Genomic DNA, 18,089 nt, shown 5'->3' with positions numbered 1-18,089 from the left:
AGAGCTGCTGGGGTTTAAGCTGGGGTGCGTGGCGGGGGGGGGGGGGGGGGGGGGGCTCACGTCTTCAGGTCCCTTCCAGCGCTACGCTTCTGCCACTCGGTTGACATTGAAGCCGTTGAAAAGCAAGGATTGCACGTGAATCTACAGTTTTGTCCCGTTCTGGCCCCTGGGTGATGGCTCGGCTGGGTGATGCTCTGCCTCTCTGGATCTGCCAGTGCTCGACGTATCCCCCCCCTCAAAAAAAAAAAAAAACAGCAGCTGTGCAGGCAGGGCTGGCACGTGTGTGTGGGGATCAAGTGCCTGGTGCCAAGCTGGGGTGGAGATCCAGAGCCAAGAATGAAATATTTAGTGGCCGTAGTGACCCCTACAGCATGGACCAGTCCCTCCTGGGGTAGACCCTGCTTTGTTAGACACGTTCAGAGTCCTTAAATCCCGTGGGATAAATATGCTCCCTTCAAAGAGCAGAGCTGCTTCAGGAAGCAACCGGAGTCGCTCCGCTTTTACCAAATATTTTTGTTCAGTATGTTTTACTAATAGCTTTTTTTATCTTCGTCCCACTTGGGTTCCGTTAACGCAGGGCACTGATACAAATTTTGTAGACTCAAACCAGGGCAGGGACGCAGCTGAGGTCGCAGGAGCTCAGCCCCATCACCCCAAGCTGGGGAAACGGGGAGTGGGATTCATGCTGGAGCTCACCCCCTGCCCAAAGCTCTTTTGGGGCAGAAATTGGCCCTTCCTGCACCACACCTGTGCCCAGCAGTGAGGATTTAACCCCGGTGGCTGACGGCGGGGCTCCTGGGGTGGGGTCCTGGGGGAGGCACAGCTGAGCTCAGCCCCTTCCCAGCCCCTTTACTCGGCTGGGGGGAGCGGATCCGTCGCTGGGTGCAGACACAGACCCTTCCCAGGACGGGGGTGGGATGCTGCACCCCTGCTCTGACACGGGAGGGATTTGGTGCTGTCCTGCAAACACCTGAAACAGTCCAGCACAGAATTGCTTTGTGCAGCTGTGAGGGCTGGGCCGGAGCAAAGCTGGAGGAGACACCCCTGCCACCACCCTGGCTTTAAAAACATTATGTTGCAAAGATTATTTTTCCTTTTTGTTCGAAAACACCCCTTCCTAGTTAGGTCTAGTTAACATACAACACGTCTTGCAGCTAATGTTGGTCAGGAATTTATTTGAAATACATCTACATTAGAAAAACTAGATTTTTTTTTTTTTTTCTTTTCTTCAAATCACTCTAAAATATCAAAACTTATAAACTTTCCTTTGCTGCATGGAGGTTATTCATGTGCAAGGTGTAAAACGCCCACGGCTCAGGGATGTAGATCACGCCAGGGTACTTCTTCCTGAGAATTTTGTCATTCCACAGCCAAACCACCCAAAGAGCAATGAGGACCAGAGTTATGATGAAGGAGTAGAAGAGAAAAAGCCCATTGCTGTCCAGGACGAGTCCTTTGCGTTTCTGGTGCATCACTAAAGCCATCATGGCAAAGAAGGTGAAAATGTAGAGGATGAAAATCTGACCCTCCGTCACGAGGTACCTAAAAAGCAAAACCACCCGTTAGTGCTCCCCGGGGGAAAGCACCGAGCGCCAGCCCCCGGCACTTCCAGCCTCACCCGGGGTCAACATCTCCCCCTTCCCGGCCAGCGAAGCTGTGCTGCTTCCTACTGCCAGCTTTTAAGCTGTGATTTCTTTTCGTGGTTCTTATCGGTAATTTAACAACTGCGCTAGAGGCTTCGGTAAGAGAATGGGTAAAGAAACATGTGCCCGGTGTGGGATTTGAAAGGTGCCGGGCTCAGTTTGTGAATGGGATGCTTAAAGGCAGAACCAAAGCCAGGCTCTGGCTCTGACCCGTGGATGTTGTGCTCATTTAATCCAAAAATCGGCTGCTCCCCCTGCGCTGGCAGGGGCCGGTCCTGAAAGGGTGTTAGCAGGGGAAAGGAGGAATTACTCTCCCTGCCAGCACACAAACTGCAGAGTTGCACGCTGATATATTCAAAGGAAGTGCAATGGGGTAACTGGGAACTGACCCAATCAGCTTGATGATTTTGACTATCAAAAATTAATTTTCTGTATAAAAACAATCTCAGCGGGGGGGGAGGGCAAAGCCATGGGCAAGAGAGAACATCATCTCTGAAGATGAATGAAAAGTTGTTTGGCTGCCATCAGGGAAACAGTTTGGGACGATGAGGCTAATGAAAATGGGAAATAAATAAGACCTCTCTCAAAAGGCTATTTTGGAGCCGCGGGGGGAGCCGGGGAGGCCGCGGCCGAGCGTCACGCAGGCGGCTGGGGCTCTGCCTGAAATGCCCGGACAGCGGGTGACAGTGAGAGCATCCCCCTGCCCCCCCGACAAGCTGAGGCGAGGTGGCTGCGCTGCAGGCGCCGGGTGCCTGCCCCCCAAATCATCGAGGAACCGTCTAACAGCCCGGCGAACTGGGCTGTGGAGGCTGGGGGGGGCCAGACGGCAAGCGCCGTGGGGGCTGGAAGCCGGGAGCTCCAGCAACGACAAGGTGACGGACTGTGGTTGAAGAAACACCCCCAAGCAGGGACGGGAATGCTGCTGGGTGACCCTGGAGCTGGCCCAGCTTGCAAAGGCTGAAGAAGCTGCAAATTTCGACGGGGTTTGATTTGGTTTTTCAGACCTGCAGAGCAAGGAGCTGCCCTGGGGAACGGGGAACCCCATCCCGCACGCTGCGGGGCTGCCCGCGGTGCTCCCTCTTCATCCCTCGCCCATCCGGAGCGGACAGGAGCCACTTACCAGTAATAAAGGCTGCTGGGCCCCATCAGGAGCAAAGCAGCCACAGGCATCCTGCTTTCCTCTTCAACGGGGGTGAAGCAGCCGGTGAAATAGATGAACAGTATCAAGAAAAAAGGGATATACCTGCAGATATAAACGACTCCGATCAGAGGTGGGACCCTGAAGTTTTTAAGCATCCCTCCCCACCCAATCCAAACGATGCACGTAGGTAATGAATTTCTGTGCTGAGCCCACAAATTAATTCGGTGGAAGCAGAGGGTAACTGGGGGCCCGGGGTGCCGGTCAGGGCATCACCTCTCTGGCAGTGTCACAGGGCTGTTGTGCGTCCTGGGTGCTCCTGCAGATAATGAGATTTCTGGGGCTCTGGTAGGAAAAGCCCAAGTTTGCTGCTTAGGTCCAACTCTGGGCTCGAGGGCTCTGCTAACAATTGCATTCGTTACACTCCCGGGCTCTAAGGGGGCTGCGTAAGAGCGTGGTGGTGTGTTTAAAAGCTGAATTGCAGGAAGGCAGGCCGCGGAGCAGGATTTCCAACAACCCAACAGAGCCCTTTTCTATTTAAGAGAACGGGATTTGCTTGCTTCACAGCGCTCAAGGAACGGCAAATAAATCGGGAAAGCCTGATGGGGGAGAGATTTCCCTCCGCTCTCAGCAATCTTAAGGATTATCTGGCAGCGGATAAAGGGCCAGAGAGTCCTTTTTGGGGTGTTTGGTGGAGGCAGAGCAGCAGGACGTGGGATCACCATGGTCTCTGTTACTGGGTGGCACTGGTCTGGCTCCGCGAGCAGCCCTTGCCTCTCGCTGGAGGGTCACCGAACGGCTGCGTCCAGCGAAAGGAGAGAGCAAAGGGCAAGGGGGGGGGCTGCACAGCCTGGTTGTTTTGGGGTCGACCCCCCCAAAGGAGCAAAAATGTGAGCGGTGACAGCCAAGGAGCCTGCGGAGCCCTCAGACCTGAACTGGAACCTCTCTTCACCCGGGTGTCCCTGCAGAGAGGTCCCGAGGGGCGAGAAGAGATGAGCCAGAGCTCCTCTGGCCCCTACAGCTGTCAAACAACTGCCACACCCGAGAAATATCACCGAGACAGGGACAAAACTAGGGGGAATGGGCAATTTTCCAAGGGAGAGATCCACTGTAATCATAGCCCTGGCTATGAGAACATTATCCCCAGCCAGCTCTCATCACCTGCGTTTTATTTTTTTACATATTAAGCTATGATCAGGTCAGATCTCCCCTTCCTTCTATTATGTTCTGAGGCCGCTAGTCAGACTGTAAAATGCTTACCACATCGAATGACCTAAATATTCATCGTAGTAGTACAGCAGCTCAAAGGAATCAATCTGCAATGCAATGAAAAGAGATTTAAAAGGGCAGAGGGAACAGGATGCTATTAAATAAGACCAAGCAATTAATGTATTTTTTTTAAGTGCTTGTATAAAACACAGCCTCTTTACCAGTGTCTCTGGCTTCAGGTTCTTGATGATGGGATTCTCTCGTACAGAGAGATGGTGCTGGTAGCCACTGAAAATCAGGCGATGGTTTACGGAGTCTCCAACCAGGTGGATGCTGGCTCCCATGACAAACATGATGATGCTGACGTAGACCATTGATCTCGGCAAGGTCTTGGGGGATCTCTCGATGAGCTGAAAACACAAGAGACGTGTTGAACAGCGAGGAGGTACCAGCAGCAACACGCGACAAGTTCGGCCCTCTCCGACTTGACGGTGCTGTGCCAAAAAAAAAAAAATAAAAAATAAAAAAAGCAGCAAAACCCACCCCGAGTGAGAGGCCTGCAGGAAGCTGCCGGGCGTGCTGCCCCGGGGAAAACGGTGTGACCGCCCCAGGACCAGCTGCCCTGATTTCAGCCACCTTCCCTCAGCGCATCTCAGGCACGTCTCCACCAGCCTGCGTGGCTTTTGGGCTCGAGTGCGCGCTTTGTCCCTGTTTGCAACAATAAAACCACCTTTTTTTTTTTTTTTTTGCCCCGGTTATATACCAGAACCCTTAACCTGAGCCAACACTTAGAGCGAATCGGTGAGCCGGTGCTTTCTAGCAGAGTCTGCGAAGTGGTTCCTTCACCAGCTGCGATTCAGACCCGATGAAGGAGGAGCACAAAGGCAGCTGCCTTCTCTGGTTCCTGGGCTGGTGGATCCGCAGGGCTGGCTGTGCCCTCCAGCGGCAGCGCTCGGCGGGGCGCATGCACTTCGCTCCCCTGCCTTAAGGAACACTTGCTCCTTTGTAATTATTCTCTGCTGGATGATTTTTCAAAGGACTCTTGTTAAAGTGTTTGGGATTTTTTAATTTTTTTAGTCTTTCTTCCTAATGGAATCAGCTTCACCTCTCAGCATTCGCTTCTCGAGAGGAAGCTGCATTTAAACCCGTATCTCGAAATATCTAAACAGATGTATCTACACCATAGAAATACCTATGCCAGCAAAACGGGTTGAGGCGACCCTCTGAACGCCAGCTTTAGCGATGAGCCCTCCCTGCACCAGCTCACGGGCTGCTTTGGTCTGGGTGGAGGCACGCGAGGGCGGCGGGGAGCGCGGTGCTCCTCCGAGCCTGGGGGAGCTCCTGCAAGCCCAGCTGGGGATGAGGGGCAGGAGCTTCTTTTTGGAAAGAAGCTCCCCGCTCCACTTGCAAAGCCGGGGAAGACCTTGGAAGACACGAATCCCAGCCCAAGGGGTGCAGGTGTTGGAGGGGATGCCAAGCCGGCCTCGGGTCGGGGAGGGACCCATCAGCTGGGGCCGCCTTCGCCGCCCGTCCCCCTGCTGCCAAATCAGCTTTGCAGCCCTTCATGAACAGTGAAAAGCTCCTTATTTGTATTAATCTTGAGGCTTAACTTCCCCTTTCTCTGTAACTGCTGTATGAACGTCAGAGGAGTCAGAAGGGAGAGGAGAGAAAAAGGTCCGGGAAAGCTCCTGTCTGATGGAAAAGGATGGTGGGACCCGTCCTGCGAGGGGACACTGGGCAGAAGAAACGCACCCTGAATAACAAGTGGATTTTTTCTGTGCACCAACCCTTCATGCTGTGCTGCCAGGAAAGTCCAAGACAGCAATTTTTAATCTGATGAGCACCCAGCCTGCAGAAATTGGCTGTGTCAGACTGCAATGGGTCAGACCGAGCTTCAAAGCTTTCACATCCCCCAAAGGACCAGATCCTGACTGTTCCTTTTTGGTCACACTGGCATTTAAAATCTCCCAGACAGACTCAGGAGAGAGAGAGAATCATTTGCATCTTGGGATGTAATTCAATTTCTAGCTAATGAAGGTTAAAATACATTTATAATTGCCTTCTCATATCTTCTGGCTGCTAAGTATTTAATATAAGATTTCTAATGATACGACAGTCTTTAACCTTATAAATGGTTTACACAATCCAGTGGCTGGCAGCTGAAGGAAGATAAATTCAAGCTAAAGATACAATTCTAATGTCCAAGAGCAAGTGTAATTAAGCTCTGAACAATTTTGAAAGCCTACTGTAGTTCCAGCTGTCTCGTAAGGTCTTTTAAGTCACAGACGGATGCTGTCTTAAAAATTCACCTTGGCTCAGCCAGGGAGAAGGGCTCTGACTCCTCCTGAGTCTGGAGTTCCCGGGGGAAGCGATTTGCTTTGTATATTCAGGAAATTGAGTTGTATTAAGATGGTCGCTGCCTTGCTCTTTAAAAGGTGGCCTCACAAATTCTTTCTTTTTGAGGCAAACCTCTAAGGTACAGTGGGGCCGACTCAGGAGTTTGTGAATAACCAGCATTTATTCAACAAGTTCCTAACAAACTCAGCCTTTCCAAAACTGTATTGTTTGCCCCGTTTTTACAACCCGTAACATTAAAAAAAACCAACGTAACACCTGCATCTCCAGGCTTACCTTTAGCAGGAGAAAGGGCGTGATAACGTTGTAAGCCATGTGGAAATAATCTCCAGCGCTCGGTTTGTTTAGAGGAAACCACTCCAAAGGTAGAATTATCTGAGAAGGGGGGGGAAAAAAGCACAAAAAGCACATCAGTATACGCTCACCACCCGGCTTACTATTACAGCCCCGTCACCGGCTGAAAGACAGGGAGAGGGAAAAATCTTTGCTTGGGACTGTTGCTGCTTGCTAACTGTCAGCTTGCATTCAGTGAGGAAGCTGGGCAGCAATTCTTGCAGTAAGTCCCTGAAAGCGCAATCTGGGCGTGGGTGCTAAACACACGGCGTGTTCACGTCTCAGCCGGCCAAAGCTGAATGCCGGGAAGCGGCCGACCCTCTGCCACGTACACACGCCAGTGACAAAAAATTACATTTGAGGGTAACAGCCACTTCTGCCCCGCATTATCTGGAGAGCAGGAGCCCCACGCTCTGGAGATACAGGCAAGGGATGGAGAAGAGCAGTAGGAACCTCTCCAGGTAACTTTGGTTAGGAAAACATAAAGTTGTGGGATCACTGACACGGAACAAGTTTCCCTGTGACAGGAGCTTGGTACCAGTTACTCCAGTACATCGCAGCAGCTCTCATCTCAAGGACAGCTCCTCAAGAGTGTCCTTTTGGTGGAGAAAAGAGCCCACGGGTCTGCCCCGCCGCCCTCCACCCTAAATAAGTCGATGCCTCTGCCACCCTCACCATCGCGATGGGACGCCCGAAGTCCAGCACCCAGTTCTGCAGAGTGAAGTAGAACCACAGATCAAAATGAAACGGGGAGGTCTTGAAGGTGTCCTCGCTCTTGACCGCTCCATGCCTAGAGATGACAGAAGTGACACTGTCAAGCCCTAAGGAGGCAGGGAGCAGATGCCAGGTCTCCATCCCCACCCAAAACCTGCGCTTCCCCGGCTGCCGGCACCGGGATCTGTGGAGTAACAACACAGTTGAGAGGCCAAAGGGAGGAGGAGGCAGGACAGCGAGGCAAAGCGTTGTTAATAAAAGCCGGCACATCCCCGTGAGAAGGTTCTTCCTGGCTGAGAAGCGAGCACAGAAGCAGGATGAAGAGCTTAAGCGCTGAATTAAGTGCAACTATTTTTAACTTTTGCATGACAAAGCAAAATCCAACTCCTATAGCACTTCTGCTGAACGCTGAAAACGCAGAGATGCCTGCTGGTGCTCAAGCAGAGGGGTGCTCGGGATGCTCTATCACCTTCATCTTCCACTCTGAAGATCCTCCTCCTCCTCTGCCTCTGCAGAGCAAGGCCTGATCCAACCCCACTGAAGTCAAACAGCCCTCAGGCACCGCTGGCCCTTCCTCTCCCTGTGGGAAAAGGGGGTGAATCCCTCTCCTGGGGCGCCCAGACCAGAACGGCATCAGCCTCAGCTTGCTCTACCTGAGCCCCCGCTCCCAACCCGAGGGATGGAGGAAGAGGATGGTGATACCCTGGATAAATCGGGGCGCTCCGGGAGAGATGCGGGTCCCTGCAAGAGGCTTGTCAAAGCCTGGACCACTTGGGGTAGCTTAGGTAAGTCCGGATGCTCTGCACAAGGCTGCGGTGCTGGGGCTGAGCTTGGAGGGCGGGGGGGGACCGGGGAGGGGGGGGGGGGGGCACCCTACACCAGGCAGAGGGACCCCGACCCTCCGGGATAGCCGCAGCATCCCGGATGGGGCGGGTGGTTGTACCCCGGGGGGGGGGGCTGGGGATCCCGGGGGAAAAGGTGGTGGGGGGGTGCCCCGTTCCCGTCCCCCCCCCCCCCCGGTCCCGCCACTCACCTGCCCGGGTAGAGCGGCCCGGCGGGCTGGGGGGAGCCCGGGGCCGCCGCCGGGAACGGCCTCCGCCGCGCCGCGCCCTGCATGTGCCCGCCCGGCTCGGCCCGGGCCCCGCCTCGGCGCCGGGGGACGAGCGGCGGCTGCGCGGCCGGTGGCCCCGGGACCGCCCCGGCCGGGGGAGGGGAACGGCTGGGCTGGGCTGGGCTGGGCTGGGCTGGGCTGAGCTGGGCTGGGCTGGGCTGGGCTGGGCTGGGCTGGGCTGGGCTGGGCTGGGCTCAGCTCGGCGCCCGGTTCGGCTCCGCTCGGTTCGGTTCGGCGGGGCTCGGCTGAGCTCGGCTGAGTTCGGGTCGGCGGGGCTCGGCTCGACTCGGCTCGCCTCGGCTGAGCTCGGCTCCGCTCGGCTCGGCTGAGCTCGGCTCCGCTCGGCCCAGCCCAGCCCGGCCTTCCCCTCCCCGTACAAAATCCAGGCAGGGTATTTTATTTCCCTTCCCTCTCCAAAGCGCGAGCGGATCATCTTTGCTGTTATTACAACAGAGGAAAAGCAGAAGGATGATATTTAACTCCTTAATCGCTCTTTAGATGAAAAGCTCTTGGCCCTGGTGTCGCCACGGATCTCGATATGAGCCCTCGCCTGGCCACGAAAATGAGATTCAGAGGTGGGAAAGGGCTGGTGGAGAATGAGATAGAAAAAAACAGCCCATCCCCTGCAATCACTGTATCGTTTGAAGCGTGAGGCTTAATGGAAATTAAGTGGTGGAGCGCAGCGTGGCTCTGCCACAGATCTGGCTTATTGCCACGAGCAAATCAGTACGTGTGGCAGGTCTCGTCTCTGTTACCCTGGAACGAAACGACTGGTGTTCTTGCACCCGCGCGGTGTAAAGCAAACAGACATTACTGCTTGGATGAGTCGGGTCCATTTTGCCCAGATAAGTGTCATCAGGTCGGAACAACTCAGGGGCAGTAAAAGTGTGAGGCGGGGAAGGATTTGCACCCCGATGGAACTTGTAGTTTAGGGTCTAAATCAGGAGGTGGATCTGGTTTGGAAAGAAGTGGAGGTCCTCAAGTGTACACCCAGCTTCGGCTGTGCTGCCGGTCAGGGGAAATGGGGATTGAAGGTGGTTTGGGGCATTGAAACCCTTTGGCTTCTGCCGGGGGGCTCCCAGGCAGCCGGAGGACTCTGGCGCTGAGCACAGTGGAGCTGAGGGTCCTGCTCAGGCAGAGGCAGAGCCAGGAGCTCGGCGGTGACAGCACCGACATGTTTGTGTCTCTATTCCCGTGGCCGTGGGCAGCTACGGCGCCGAGATGGTAACTGGTAGGTGCACCGTAGCTTTCCGCTGAGGAGTCGTGGTCCAGACCGCGGATGAGGCGCCGAGAAGCTGCAGAGCGAAGTTCTGGTGCTGCCAGGAGGGATGGGAGCAACACCGGTGCTTCCTCGAGGGATGCTCTCCGCGCTGTTCGTGCTAACCCACGGGGGACCACGAGCAGCATCCAGGCAGCATTTGCTAGTTAAAAAAAAAAAAAAAAAAAAAAAATCCTTGAAAAGTGGAGGAGATTGTTGAGGTAATGGAGTAATGGAGACAGGCTCCACTTAAACTTACCGTGAACCCTGCTTGTTGCGCTGTGCCTTACAAGCGTACGTGGCTGTTAAAAGCTGATCCTCCTTGACTGAACACCACAGAGCTGACCGTGGCCTGACTCGCCTCCCTCTCGCCTCTCCAGGGCTCCTTTCGGCAACGCCGGCCACGCAGCCAGGCTGCCGCTCCCATACATAATGCACGGCCCGGCCTGCACGAAACTTTCCACAAAGGGCTGTGGCTCCAGTTGCATGATTTTAAATTAACTATTAATACGGCTGATACCGTATCTCCTCGAAAACAATGGCACGCAACAGACAGCGGCGCAGGCTGTGTATCACGTTACTTACCGCGGCCTTTATCGGTTTCATGTTACTGGTCGCAGCGTGGGGCATCTCCCGAAGGTCTCTGGGAGATGATCTGTACAGAGGAAAGGAGAGGCAGCCAAGCAGCTGGGTTGCATTTATCCCTCGGTTAAGCTGATACGTGTGCAGCGAGGCTGGTCGTGGTGTCCCTGAATTGAGGATGAAGATCCTGCATGTGCTGGGACTGGGCGTGATGGGCTTGTTGAGGTGGAGTCATGGCCAAGGTGATGAAAGCTGCTGGTCCCTTCTTTAAAGAAAACAGCAAACTGAACCAAACAAAACGAAACCTAGCCCAACTGAACCCAACCCAATCCAGCTGAGCCAGACCCAACCCAGCTCAGCCCAACGGAACTCAACCCAACCCAATCCAACGGAACCAGACCTGACCAACCCAGCTCAACTGAACTGAACTCAAGCCAACCCAACTGAACCAGACCTGACCCAACCCAGACCAGCTGGACCCAATCCAACCAACCCAATCCAGCTGAACCAGCCCCAAAACAACCAACCCAGCCCAACGGAGCCCAACCCAACTCAATTGAACTGAACTAGACCCGACCCGACCCAGGCCAAATGAACCGAACCTAACCCAACCCAACTGAACCCAGTTCAACTCTACTGATCCAGACCCAACAAAGTCCAGACCAACTGAACCCAACGCAACTCAACCCAAGCAAAGCCAACCCAACCCAATCGAACCCGACCCAACCCAACTCAGCCCAGCTGGACCCAGCCCAACCGAACCAGACCCAACCCAGCCCAGCCCCACCGAACCCAACCCAATCAAACCAGACACAACCCAACCCAGCCCAGCCCAACCCAACCCAACCCAACCCACCCCAACCCAACTGAACCCACCCCAACCCAACTGAATCAGACCCAACCCAGCCGAACCCAACCCAACCCAGCCGAACCCAGCCCAACCGAATCGAACCAGACCCAACCCAATCCAGCCCAACTGGACCCAGCCCAACCCACTGAGAGCCGGGAGAGCCCAGCACCCCAAATCAACTCAACAATTATTTTCTCCCTGGTAGCGCGCTGCCGGGAGGTGCAGGGCGGGGAACGGCGGCAGCTTCATCCCCACCGGGCCGGTGTTACCGCCCGCGGCCCGGAACGTCCGCGCGTTGCCTCCGGTTGCCGGGGGACGGGAAGGCCGGGGGGGGGGGGGGGGAAGGGTGCGGCGCTTCCGGTTTCGCTTCCGGAGTCGGCGGCGGCGGGGGGCGGAGCGCGCGCGGCCGGGCCCTTCCGGCGACCCGTAGCGGTGCCCCGCGCGCGGCCCCGGTGCCGGCCCTGCCGCTCTCCGGTGTCGTCGTCGTGCACCCCCCCCCCCCCCCAGCCACTCCCTTTTCCCCGTTCACGCAGGGCGGGAGCAGCGCTCCGGCCGCGGGGTTGCGTCCCGCCTCCCCCCCCCCCCCCCCCCCCCGCCGGCGCGGCCGGGGGATGGGCGGCGGGGGCTCCCGGGGCCGGTGAAGCGGTGGGTGGGTGGGTGGGCGCTGGGGCTGTGCCGCCTCGCCGCCGGGCCCGGGGGGCAGCTGGCCCCGAAGGGGCCGCATGTGCCCCCCGCCGGGCACCGAGGCAGGACGGAGGAGGAGGCGGAGGGAGAGGCCGCCCCGGCGGCGGGGCAGCCCGGTAGGCCCGAACGGAGCCGTCGGGGCCGGAGCCGGGAGGAGGAGGAGGCGGCGATGGAGGGCCTGGCCGGGTACGTGTACAAAGCGGCGAGCGAGGGGCGAGTGCTGACCCTGGCCGCCCTCCTCCTCAACCGCTCCGAGAGCGACATCAAGTACCTGCTGGGGTACGTCAGCCAGCACGGCGGGCAGCGCTCCACCCCGCTCATCATCGCCGCCCGCAACGGCCACACCAAGGTGGTCCGCCTGCTCCTCGAGCACTACCGCGTCCAGACCCAGCAGACCGGCACGGTCCGCTTCGACGGGTAGGTAGAGCTCGCTGCCGCCCGAAGGGGCTCAAGGCCGGTTGGCGACGGGGCCGTTGCTTCGGTAGCCCTAAAAATCCCCCTTGGCTGTCCCGCATCCCTCCCTCCCCTCCTGCCGGAGCTGTAAATTTTGCCCTTCTGATGTTTCCCTCCACCTGAAACGGCGTGCAGAATAACTTTCGCTGGGCCAGAGCGGCTTTTTTTTTTTCTCGGCGACGCGGCTTGCTGCCGTGCGTGACGGCAGGCAGCGGGTCAGGGCAGGGTGGTACCTCCGCACCGGGAGCCAGGCTTTGGTTTACTCAAGAAATTGAAGGTTTTTCGGTGTCCAGACTGCCCAAGGAGCATCCCATCCCCGCTGCTGGGAGCCAGCGAGTGGGCTGCGTAGAGTGAAAAGTGACATTTTAAGATGGGAACTGGGTGCTAGGCACTCAACTGGGACCCAGCCGGGGCTCTTTGGGGTGAAGCCTGGCCGTGACATCCAGGTGCCCAGGCGGTGTGCCGCCGCGGCAGAAGGAAGGAGAAACGTTGTTTTTCAAACTCCCCCGCAGCGCTTGTCAACTTCTTGCCCGTATGTCAGCCTTAAATGTAAGGCTGACTAATGGTGAAGGTAGATTGGTCTTTTGAACAGCTTCAGGTTTTGCAGGTAACAAAGGGGAGAGCTCACATCAGATACTGAGCGAGAGGGATCATAATGAGTCCCCGCTGATATCTTTCATCTGGTTCCTACTTGATGAGCTGGAGTTACGCCTGTGCAGCTCCACCTGGCCCAGGGAAAGACTGGCTTCGTTCTTACATGCTGAATGAAGGGGGAGGAGCTGGCTCCCCTGTGTGGTTTGGTTTTTTAAATTTCTTCCTCTTCCAGCCCTTTTTCTCACAAGCAAGAACTGGTTGAGAATACCTAGGGAGAGGTTTGCCCTGAATTCAGGCGAAGGAAGGGCCTCTGCTGACAGCGTTAGGAAGGGCTGTCAGCCCCCTCTGCTGCTGAATTTTCTTGTTTCTCATGCCGTGCCTCGATGGGATGGTGATCTCCTCGCCAGAGCCTCTGCCTGGTGCAGATTAAAGGAGGTGTTGTCTGAGGGACAATGGGCACAGTGGCAGCCTGGTGAGAAGAGAAGGAGGCATGTGATCCTGGCGTTATTGTCATTCTTCTTGAGATAAGGTGGCACAGCGGCTGTAAATACATATCTATAGAGCACCAATAAATTACCTCGTGTTCGCTAACAAATCCTAGGCCCTGACTTTCCTCATGTTTTAACGTAAAAGTGTTTTAATGTGATTATTTACAATATAAGTAACTTATTTCTCTGAACAAAGGTGTAGGCATCCCTGCATGCCAGAGCTCTTAAAGTGTTGTCTAGGGGTGTGGGATTTAGAAACAGCCACACAACTGTTCCTGCTGAGCTCTGTGAGAGCTTCATAAAATGATAACAATCCCTGTTAAAGTTAAAATTAAGTTGGTGTCTTATGATATTTTAACTTTGGGAAACGCGACTGTTTGGACGTGTGGGAATAAGATATTTGTCCCTCTGTGATTTGGGATGTGCCTTGAGTGTGCATTGACTGCAGTGTGAACGCCACCTGTTTCTACATTTAAGTGCTACTTCAAAAATCAGGGGAATGGAAAAGACTTCAGCCTTTATCTTTGTAGTTACACACCGTGCTGGATTTGGGAATGAAAACAGCTTAAGAAACTGTGATGCTTTGCTAAAGTTAACTGTCCCCTCATTTACGAGTGCCAGCAAGCTGTCTAGAAGGACGCGATGTAAAACAGATGCCTGCAACAGTCCAGCTCAGAAGAACTTCTGCTTTTTAAAATTTTATTTCGGGAGTACCATTTGTGTAAGCAGACTGCTGCTCTGGTTTACGGCGCAGTCTCTCGAACGAGCAGTATCGGCGCAGTGGAAGCAGTGGCAGTTTTGCAGCTCGGGGAGAGGGAACAAGTGAAGTGGTGCGAAATTCTTAAGCCAGCTTTGCTGCCAGGGCCGGTGTGCTGTATAGCTGTACTGTTCCTGTCTGAGTTTGTTTTTTGTTTTTTTTTCTCATGTCAATATGTCAATTTTAAGTTTTTTCTTTTTCTTTAACCTGTCAGTTTCTGGCACAAGGCATCAAAGAAGCGGTAATTCTTGTAACTCTTCTTCCCGAGGCCTCTGTAGGCTGGAGCTCGCAGGTAGGAACTTCAAAACAGCCTGGGAAGCACTCGTGCGAAATGTGGCTAAATCCCCTGGCTGCTTTGAAGTTTCAACTGTGTCTCTCTGTTGGGAGGTCTGTGTCTGTCATTCTTTTGCCCTGGCTATGCCGGTAAGTCCCTTCAAGTACAAAAATAGGATGGGTACAAAATGTCTTTTAATGGCCGGGTACGTACGTGGCTGTTGCATCCCGCTGGGCCGTCTGGCAGAGATGCTTTTGCAGGAGCGTCAGTTTAACTGCTCGTTTCTGTCTTTACGTTGGCAGCTTTGTCATTGACGGAGCCACAGCCCTGTGGTGTGCAGCAGGAGCCGGCCACTTTGAAGTAGTCAAATTGCTGGTGAGTCACGGCGCCAACGTGAATCACACTACAGTGACCAATTCGACTCCCCTGAGGGCTGCGTGTTTCGACGGCAGACTGGACATTGTGAAATACCTGGTAGAAAACAATGCTAACATCAGCATCGCCAACAAGTACGACAACACCTGCCTTATGATCGCGGCTTACAAAGGGCACACGGACGTGGTGAGGTACCTCCTCGAGCAGCATGCCGACCCCAACGCCAAAGCCCACTGCGGTGCCACGGCGCTGCACTTCGCGGCCGAAGCCGGGCACTTGGAAATCGTGAGGGAGCTGGTCAAGTGGAAGGCGGCGATGATGGTCAACGGCCATGGGATGACTCCGCTGAAGGTCGCTGCCGAGAGCTGCAAAGCCGACGTCGTGGAGCTGCTGCTCGCTCACGCCAACTGCGATAGGAGAAGCCGGATTGAAGCTCTGGAACTCCTGGGTGCCTCGTTTGCAAACGACAGAGAGAACTATGATATAATGAAGACTTACCACTATTTATATTTAGCGATGCTGGAGAGGTACCGCGACAGCGAGAATATAATTGAAAAAGAAGTTCTTCCACAAATAGAAGCTTATGGAAACAGGACTGAATGCAGAACTCCTCAGGAATTAGAGTCTATTAGGCAGGACAGAGATGCCCTGCACATGGAAGGCCTCATTGTGCGGGAAAGAATCCTGGGCTCGGACAATATCGATGTTTCTCACCCCATTATTTACCGTGGGGCTGTTTACGCAGATAACATGGAGTTTGAACAGTGTATCAAGCTATGGCTCCATGCGTTGCATCTAAGGCAAAAAGGCAACAGGAACACTCATAAGGACCTCCTGAGGTTTGCTCAAGTCTTTTCTCAGATGATACACTTAAACGAGCCCGTTAAAGCCAAGGACATCGAGAGCGTTCTGAGGTGCAGCGTCTTGGAAATCGAACAAGGCATGTCCCGGATCAAAACCACCCAAGACACTGACATCCACACAGCCATGGACAACTACGAATGCAACATTTTTACCTTTCTCTACTTAGTCTGCATCTCTACCAAGACCCAGTGCAGCGAAGAGGATCAGTCACGAATCAACAAACAGATTTATAACCTGATTCACCTCGACCCCAGGACTCGGGATGGCTCGAGCTTGCTGCATCACGCTGTCAACTCCAGCACGCCGGTTGACGACTTCCACACGAACGATGTCTGCAGCTTTCCTAACGCGCTCGTCACAAAACTCCTGCTAGACTGTGGTGCTGACGTGAACGCTGTGGACAACGAAGGGAATAGTCCGCTCCACATCATCGTCCAATACCACAGGCCCATCAGTGACTTTTTGACGTTGCATTCCATCATTATTAGCCTGGTGGAGGCTGGTGCTCATACAGACATGACGAATAAGCAGAAGAAAACCCCTCTTGATAAAAGTACAACAGGGGTGTCTGAAATACTCCTTAAAACTCAAATGAAGCTGAGTCTCAAGTGCCTGGCTGCCCGAGCAGTACGGATCTATAACATCAGCTACCAAAACCAGATCCCCAGAACTCTGGAAGAATTTGTCAAGTTTCACTAGGCTACGTAAAATCTTTTCGTGGTGGTGCTATCCCGGGACGACATCAGCTGCAGACAGCAGAATACATGTGTAGACGTGGAGTTGGTTTTCTCTGTTCTTTTGGTTTTGGGTTCCTCTGGATTCAGTCTGCAGCCTCAGTTCTCACGCAGGTCTTGGGCAGGGCGGGGGGGGGTGGGGCGGGGGGTTAAAAAAAAAAAAAAAAAAAAAAGCCACATCGTTTTCCTATAGTCAAATCTGATGTTTGAGATTTTGGTCATTTCATTTGATTAAATGAATTGCTTCGTTATCTCTTGTTTTTATAAACAAAATGAAAAGAATCCCAGTGTAACTTGTGCAGAATGTTTTCTTGCCAATACACATCTCCACTTGCGATTTGCAGCCGAATGCTTTAGGTAGTTACTTACAGAGGCACCTCTGAAAGCCCGTGTCACCGCTACCGAGGCAGTAGCTTTGCAAATTTTAAAACTTCTTGGAGTGAGGTGGGAAAGAAAAATCAGAAATTATGTGGTAGTTGGTTAAAAGTGAAATCTCAATGTACAGAGCAGTCCATTGCTCTCATACCTCACCATCTTTTTATGCCTTTCAGTTAATGCTGAAGATGTTGGTAACATTGTAAATTTTTATTTTTTTTTTTAATTAAATCTTGAACAGCAGTTATCAACAGCTACAGACGTATGGAATGCTCTGTTAGGAAATACAGGTTTAAATTCAGCTATGATATGTTCATCTCATAGTAGTTGAAATGTCAAGCTCTTCATTTATACTACTACAGTAAGTACTGAATAACTATTGACAAAGTAACTTGCACATTGACCGAGATGAACCAGAGTCATGGTTTCTTTTTAGGTAGCTAAGTTGCTCATATATAAAGATCATGCATGGATACCTAGAAAATTTATAGGGTATTTGTGTTTGTGTGTGTCCCAACATTTCAAAATACTTTTAACTTGTTTTTTTTTTTTTGTGGTTTCAATGATCAACATGCACCTTTTTGACTCAAAGGATGTAAAACTGCACTCTTGGATTCCAAATGCTGTATCTTCCTAATGGAGTAGTCTGTCGCCAAAGAGAGTCTTCCTTGAAACTGCTAGAAACTGGCTTTTCCAAGAAGCATGGAGTCTGTGCCTCCCTGAATTGGACTTGAGGATTTTCTGTGATTTTTACTCCTTTCATTATGAAAATCTCTATGAAACCTGATTTTTAAAAAATTGTCCTATCATAAGATCTTTTATGATAAGCAACTGATTGTATAATAACGCTGTTGCTTGAGAAAGTACTTCTCCTTGGTAGAAGTTGCAGATACTCCGACAGTAAAATGTCACTTGTTTTGACAGCCTACTGAAAACTCTGTTTATTTTAAATGCAGCTTTTTAACGGTCAGATGATGAAAGAATGTTCTGTAGGTTTTTTTTAAACAATCTGGGTAGAACTTCAAGGCGAGATTTGGGCACACGTTTCTATTTGTATTACAAATAAATAAACATTGAATGTGGAATTAGTTTGTAACTCTTAATTTTTGTCTAGTGCCAAGCAGAATAGCATGGCTTAGATTGTGTGGTACCGTAAGCACTGGCTGTTGTGTCTTCTTCGAGGGAAAAGCTTTAGAAATACCGTGTTTGCTAAGCTGCAAACTTGACCCTGCTGGAAACTAGCTCCTAAAATGAAAACTCTGTCTGTCACTTGTATCTCGGGCTGGATTACTGCACTT

The 18,089-nt window shown here is 53.1% G+C and overlaps 2 protein-coding genes and 1 long non-coding RNA gene across 4 annotated transcripts; 1 reads left to right on the top strand and 2 right to left on the bottom strand.

The window, feature by feature from the left end:
- Positions 1–1,158: 1,158 nt before the first annotated feature.
- On the bottom strand, positions 1,159–8,555 carry CLN6 (CLN6 transmembrane ER protein). Its single transcript, XM_042804012.1, has 7 exons — positions 8,426–8,555; positions 7,354–7,468; positions 6,622–6,720; positions 4,212–4,400; positions 4,042–4,097; positions 2,764–2,886; positions 1,159–1,542 (listed from the first exon to the last, which is right to left on the bottom strand). The coding sequence occupies exons 1-7, from the start codon at positions 8,506–8,508 to the stop codon at positions 1,254–1,256; spliced, it is 954 nt and encodes a 317-aa protein (XP_042659946.1). The 5' UTR covers positions 8,509–8,555; the 3' UTR covers positions 1,159–1,253.
- A 116-nt stretch (positions 8,556–8,671) lies between these two features.
- LOC116961908 lies at positions 8,672–11,506 on the bottom strand. Of its 2 annotated transcripts, XR_006166600.1 has the most exons (4): positions 11,379–11,506; positions 10,347–10,608; positions 10,021–10,217; positions 8,672–9,924 (listed from the first exon to the last, which is right to left on the bottom strand). It is a non-coding gene; the product is annotated as an uncharacterized LOC116961908 (long non-coding RNA). The 2 variants fall into 2 exon arrangements; XR_006166599.1 differs by having other exon boundaries at positions 10,021–10,608.
- Positions 11,507–11,875: 369 nt separating this feature from the next.
- Positions 11,876–17,876, top strand: FEM1B (fem-1 homolog B). Its single transcript, XM_032994213.2, has 2 exons — positions 11,876–12,294; positions 14,746–17,876. Exons 1-2 carry the CDS (start codon positions 12,047–12,049, stop codon positions 16,379–16,381), a joined length of 1,884 nt encoding a protein of 627 aa, XP_032850104.1. The 5' UTR covers positions 11,876–12,046; the 3' UTR covers positions 16,382–17,876.
- Positions 17,877–18,089: the final 213 nt, after the last annotated feature.

The sequence above is a fragment of the Tyto alba genome, unplaced genomic scaffold (genome assembly GCF_018691265.1).
Source record: "Tyto alba isolate M040663 unplaced genomic scaffold, T.alba_DEE_v4.0 Super-Scaffold_41, whole genome shotgun sequence".
Lineage (NCBI taxonomy): Eukaryota > Metazoa > Chordata > Aves > Strigiformes > Tytonidae > Tyto > Tyto alba.
Note: the sequence above shows the minus strand (reverse complement) of the source record. Positions and strands in the feature narration are given on the sequence as shown.

Bases quoted from the DNA above. Each gene is read 5' to 3' on its own strand.
- CLN6 (XM_042804012.1), bottom strand. From the start codon at position 8,508: ATGCAGGGCGCGGCGCGGCGGAGGCCGTTCCCGGCGGCGGCCCCGGGC. The intron at 6,721-7,353 runs GTGAGGGTGGCA...CCCCCTTCTCAG, and splicing joins TCGGGCGTCCCATCGCGATG to ATAATTCTACCTTTGGAGTG. The intron at 1,543-2,763 runs GTAAGTGGCTCC...TTTGCTTTTTAG, and splicing joins CCCAGCAGCCTTTATTACTG to GTACCTCGTGACGGAGGGTC.
- FEM1B (XM_032994213.2), top strand. From the start codon at position 12,047: ATGGAGGGCCTGGCCGGGTACGTGTACAAAGCGGCGAGCGAGGGGCGA. The intron at 12,295-14,745 runs GTAGGTAGAGCT...TTACGTTGGCAG, and splicing joins GGCACGGTCCGCTTCGACGG to CTTTGTCATTGACGGAGCCA.